The following is a 5,555-nucleotide window of genomic DNA, read 5'->3' on the forward strand; positions in this document are numbered from 1 at the left end:
TTCTAAACTTGGGAAGAAAACTATAAATCACAGGGTAACCTCCAAGAAAAATGATAAACCTTCACATCAAAATAAAAAAGAGGACCAGCACAAATATTTAGCAAATACTAAACAAAAGCAATGAAAGAAGTGATGACATGATTCATAAACAAAACAAGCTCAGCATAGAAAATTATATGGAACAAAGAAATCGACACCATGGAAAAGCATTTAACAAAAATGACAGCAACAAATTCATATTTGCTGATAAGCACTACCTGGCAATGGTCTTATCTCTAAGATTTATAGGAAACTCCAATGCCTCAACACCAAAGGAATTAACAATCCAATTGAAAAATGGGCAGAAGACATTAATAGACACTTCACCAAGGAGGATATTCAAGTGGCCAGTTAATACATGAAGAGATGCTCATGATCACTGGCCAGAGAGATGGAAATCAAAACAACAATGAGATACCATCTCACCCCAGCACTGATGGCAAGCTTCAACAAGACAGAAAATAACAAGTGCTGGCAGGGATGTGGAGAGATTGGGATCTCATACACTGCTGGTGGGACTGTGAAGTGATACAACCACTGTAGAAAGCAGTACAGTGATTCCTTAGAAAGCTGGAATCAGAGATACCATCTGACCCAGCAGTCCCATTACTAGGTACATATCCTAGAGAGGTGAGAGCCAGGACAGGAACAGATACATGCACACTCACGTTCAGCACAGCACTATTTACAACAGCAAAAAGACGGAAACAACCTACGTGCCCATCAGCAGAAGAGTGGATGACCAAACCAAAGGACATACACATAATGGAATGCCACGCAGCACTAAAGAATAATGTAGTCTGCAAAACACCACACAACATGGAGGAACTTGGAGGACATTATGCTGAGTGAAATAAGTCAATCACAGAAGGACAAATATATTATTAGTTCATTGTTGTGAGGGTCAAGGAAAGGTTTATATATGGAGGGAAACTTTGTTGGTTGCCAGGGGTGGGAGAGGAGGGGAGAGAACACTTCAAACAAAAAAAAAGGCACTGACCCATGTCAGTTTAGTTTTGTGTATTTCACTGTATATAAATTAAATTTCAATAAAATGCAGTTAAAAAAAAAAAAAGCCTTTACACTTTTTTCCAGGGAAGGAGAGGAAAAACCGCTGGCCAGGTGAGAGACTCGCCGATCTGAATGAAGGGAAAGGCAATATAACAAATGGGTGTGACCAGCGTAACATCAGTAAGGAAAAGGCAGACACAGGGACATGCATGACAGGTACAGATGACAAAGATAAATACTATCATATACAAAACACTGCTCCCTCAGTTAACAAACACTCATCTACAGGTGGGTACACAGCTAGACAGGCAAGAAGATCAGGTACGAGTAGGCAGACAGGAGTGTACTCACAACCACATACAGGTCTGGCAGAGAATATTCCCACATACGTATATGCACGTGCTGTGACAACATCCATATACATCATAAAGCTAACAGGGGGCAAAGTTAGGATGACTTCTTAGCCACAACCAAGCACCTTGATGGACTGAGTCTCTGGGCCTGCAGGCTAGGGGACTGTGGTTGGAGGGGACATCAAGCTCAAACGGCACAACACAGCACACACTGTCCTACATCCTACTGTGGTGAGTAGCAACTGGGGTCTTAAGGGCTGGTGAGCAGCCATGTAAGATGTAACTACTGGTCTTTCTTCATCTGGAGCAAAGACAAGTATAACAACTCGTCCAAAGGCCCAAGGGACCGTGGGAACCTCACCCTATACAACCCTGAGCCCAGAGAATGAAGTGGGTGTTCTAGAGTTCTAGATCAGTAGCCCCACTACCACTGCCAACCTCTCTGAAAGGGCTCAAAACTGCAGATCTGGACAGAGTGGGAGGAAAATGTACAACGAAATTCAAAAATATAAAACAGACCAGGATTACTGGTCACACAGACACTGGTGTAACCCCCAAGAGCATGCCCCCTAGGCACCCTTCGGGACTGGAGCTGGACTCACTCCTGTGGCTTCCAGCCAAACAAGAGACAGGCCTACAAAGTGAACAAATATACCCGAGAGGTGCGCACTTTAGAGCAAGCAACCCTGGGAGATCAGAAGGGCACCATCTGCACAGGGAGGAAGCTCCGAGGGCAGGAAGACACAGGCAGAAGTGGGAAGAGAGCTGTTACGCTGCGGTGATCGTAATCGCCGTCACGAAACAAAGTAGGTATGAACTACTGAACAAAAAACGGATCTGCTCTGTAAAATTTCACTGAAATACAATGAAAAGTTCAAAACAAAGAAAAAAGTTTTCCAGAAGTCAAGGTGAAAGGCAAGCTGAAAGAAAACTACTGCTGGGATCTCACTGGGCAATCGTGACTCACGGCCCAAGGGAGTGAAGGAGACGGGGAAGGAGCGGGGAGCCAAGCCTGTCGCTGGCCCAGCTGAAGACTTCTGCCCCAGCTCCATCCAGAACCATCTCCGACTGGGGCCTCTGCACGTGTTCCTGGTGACTCCTCACCTGGGTAGTGAGGAGAAGTCACCAGGCCCAAGGGGCCCTGCAGACAGATGGGCCAGCCTGGAAGACACTTCCAACGGAAGGAGCAGGGAGGGAAAGGAAGAGCAAGAGGCCAGCAAGTATTGTACAGGGCTGGTCCATGTGGCCCCAGACTCGGATCTCCACCCAGAGGGTGACGGGAAGTCAGTGAAGGCGGACGGATGGACTCCTACACCGGCGGTACTTATTAGTCCACAAGCGAAGCTGAGTGGCCAAAGAAGCAAAGAGCCTCATCCTTAGGTTGAAGAATGAAATTGGTTTCCAATCCTGGGGCTAAACAGTCAAACTCTGAGTCAGCAGCACAGCAAACAGCAGACAGAAAACAACAGGGACACTTAACATCTGTGTGTCCCAGACAGGAAGCTGTCCACTCAGCACCATCACTGGCCAGGTGGAGGGCCAGCTCTTCGTGCCTGGGCGTGCAGACAGGCAGAGCAGGCCAATGCCATTCTCTGCCGTGAGGTGGCCCCATGTGGTTGGAAAGGCCTCAACCCTTTCACCCTACAGGGGCTGTGGTCACCTGGAACTAGACAAACACAATTCAGCAGAGAAGGTGAGACCCACAACAATGTGGACAGGCAGCCTCTTTCTGCTGCCCTGTTTGAGAAGAGGTGAAGTTACTCGTCCAAACTCACAGCTGGTCAGCAGCAGCACTGGCAGGCCAGCGCCAGGTCTCATGACTCAGAAAGCCTGGTGCTCACACCCTGCAGCCTTAGTCACTGCTAAACAAACTCCCAGAGAACCCACAAGTGGGAGAAACCACACCATAACACCAGGATGATGATCTCAAGGGTGTGGCACGGAAGGCCCTGGACGGAGAGCCGGGAAACCTGGCCCTTAGTCCTGGCTCCGTGGCTGCCAGCCTCTGTTACTTCTGTTACATGGCTGGCATGACACCTCTGAAGCCATTCTGTTTGATGAATCTGTGATGAAGTGTTCCGGGTATGAGGTGTCGCGTCACACTAAAGAGAAGCACTTTTTACCTGTCATTTCCAGAAGCTGGGTGTTTCCATATGGATGTATTTTCAGTGAGAACACTCACTTAAATTACCAATGTTATTAAAAATCGACACCCATTTTAAATGAAATCCTTTTACAACTTAAAAAACAACAACTGGCTAACTGACTTTTCTCCTGTGGGCGCCAGTTTTCCATCCGCAAAACAGAGCGGCGATGACTCTGAAGGCCCCTCGGGGCTCCACTCGTCCAGGGTCTGTGAGCAAGAGGAAGTCAGCCAGAGGAGTCTTCCCACTAACCCAACTCCCGCTTCTGAGTTTTCAGGACTGGAAACTGCAGGAGTGTCACACAAAGGGCAAAGATCCCAGCCTGGACTCACCCTGGAAAAGGCCCCAGGAAAGCGCCACGTTGGAAGCAGATGGACCGCCCCTCAGGAAGCCCTGTGGCTGGTCCCTCTCACGCCCCAGCATTGGGAGGCATCACCGCTACAGGCAGCCCATGAACTATCTGGCTGTGTCTGAGAAACCGTTCCATACAAAATGCCCAGCTGAGTGAGATGAGCGGGTATGGGGGGGCGGGGAAATGAACAGGGGGAGCGCAGGGCACTTCCAGGGCAGCAAAACCATTCTGCATGATACCATCATGGTGGACACAAGGCACTGAGCATTTGTTAAAATCCTGTGCAACACAAGGAGAGAGCCCTACTGGGAACCGCGAGCTCCAGCTAACAGTAATGTACTGAGACCAGTTCCACAGTTTCCCCATGATCAGCATGCCAGAGAGGAGGAGGTCTCGTCAGCCAAGGCCACTCTCCTCAGCCACAGCAGTGCCAGGGAGGCTGCCCTCCCTCCATACGGTGTTTATTTTGGGCTGAGTACATACAGGTGCAGTCTCCTAAGGTACACAGAACGTAACACAAGGCCACCTCATTCAAAAAGTCAGCTCCACCTTCCCAGCCATCCAGCCTTGGTCTCCTCCCGCCAAACCACCACAACCACCACAACTCCTTACCGACCACACGGTCTCCCGCTTTGACCCCCATTTTCCTCATTGCTGCCGCAAACACAGCTACTTGCTGCCTCAGCTCTTCAAACGTCACCTTCCCAATTTCTTCCTTGCCTTCCCCTGGAAAGAGAAAAAGCCTGCATCAGACACGTACGTGACTATCAGGGAAAGGAAAGGTTCCCAGTCCTAAAACACCAGGCTGGAACTCACCTGTTTAAATGGAGGCCCGAACACAAGGCCAGGAAATGCTACATTAATGCAGGGAAACCAAGACAATGTCATGGGGAGAGGTCGGGTGAGAGTCAGGCTCTAGAGGCATTCAGTTTGCCATTAAAGACCTCCTGTTACAAACACCTTCATCAAGTGAAGAATTCTTTGGGTTTTTTTTGTTTTTTAACTTTGTATTTAGAAATGATGATAGATTTCTAGGATGTTACAAAGACTTTACAGACAGGTCCCTTGTACCCTTCACTAGTCTCCCCTAGTGGCTTCGTTTTGTTGTTATTGGGTACCTGTGAGCAGACCTCTCCTTACAGTGACCCCATGTGACAGAGTGCAACTGCCCCATGGGGTCCCCTAGACTGTAGCCCTCATGGAAGCAGGTCACCAGGGCTTTCCCCCACAGAGACGCTGGCACTTTTAAACCACCAGCCTTCAGGTGAGCAGCTGAGTGCTTAACCATTGGACCACCAGGGATCCTTGGTTACGTCTCATGTAACTTAACACAGTATTAGAACCAGGACATTGACACTGATATGAGTGCCTAGTTCTGTCACTTTATCACATTTCCTGTAACCACCATAACTACACCACAGAATGCCACCACCACCACAGCCAATCACCACACAACACTGCCAGTCACCACACACCACCACCCCCACCACCACCCCCACAGTCACCACACAGAACACCGTCACCGCCCACAATCACCACACAGAACACCGTCACCACCCATAATCACCACACAGAACACCGTCACCGCCCACAATCACCACACAGAACACTGTCACCACCCACAATCACCACACACCAACACCGTCACCGCCCACA

General features: G+C 49.0%; 1 protein-coding gene across 1 annotated transcript in view; it reads right to left on the bottom strand.

The window, feature by feature from the left end:
* The window catches only part of AACS (acetoacetyl-CoA synthetase), an 87,670-nt gene that overhangs the window by 42,111 nt on the left and 40,004 nt on the right, over window positions 1-5,555 (bottom strand). Inside the window, exons 4-5 of the mRNA XM_007938235.1 lie at window positions 4,516-4,625; window positions 3,671-3,756 (exon numbers count right to left, since the gene is read on the bottom strand). Of these exons, the coding sequence (XP_007936426.1) occupies window positions 3,671-3,756; window positions 4,516-4,625 (196 nt within the window). The remainder of the gene's footprint in view (window positions 1-3,670; window positions 3,757-4,515; window positions 4,626-5,555) is intronic.

Source organism: Orycteropus afer, unplaced genomic scaffold, assembly GCF_000298275.1.
Source record: "Orycteropus afer afer isolate SDZICR_OR568_19922 unplaced genomic scaffold, OryAfe1.0 scaffold00048, whole genome shotgun sequence".
NCBI lineage: Eukaryota > Metazoa > Chordata > Mammalia > Tubulidentata > Orycteropodidae > Orycteropus > Orycteropus afer.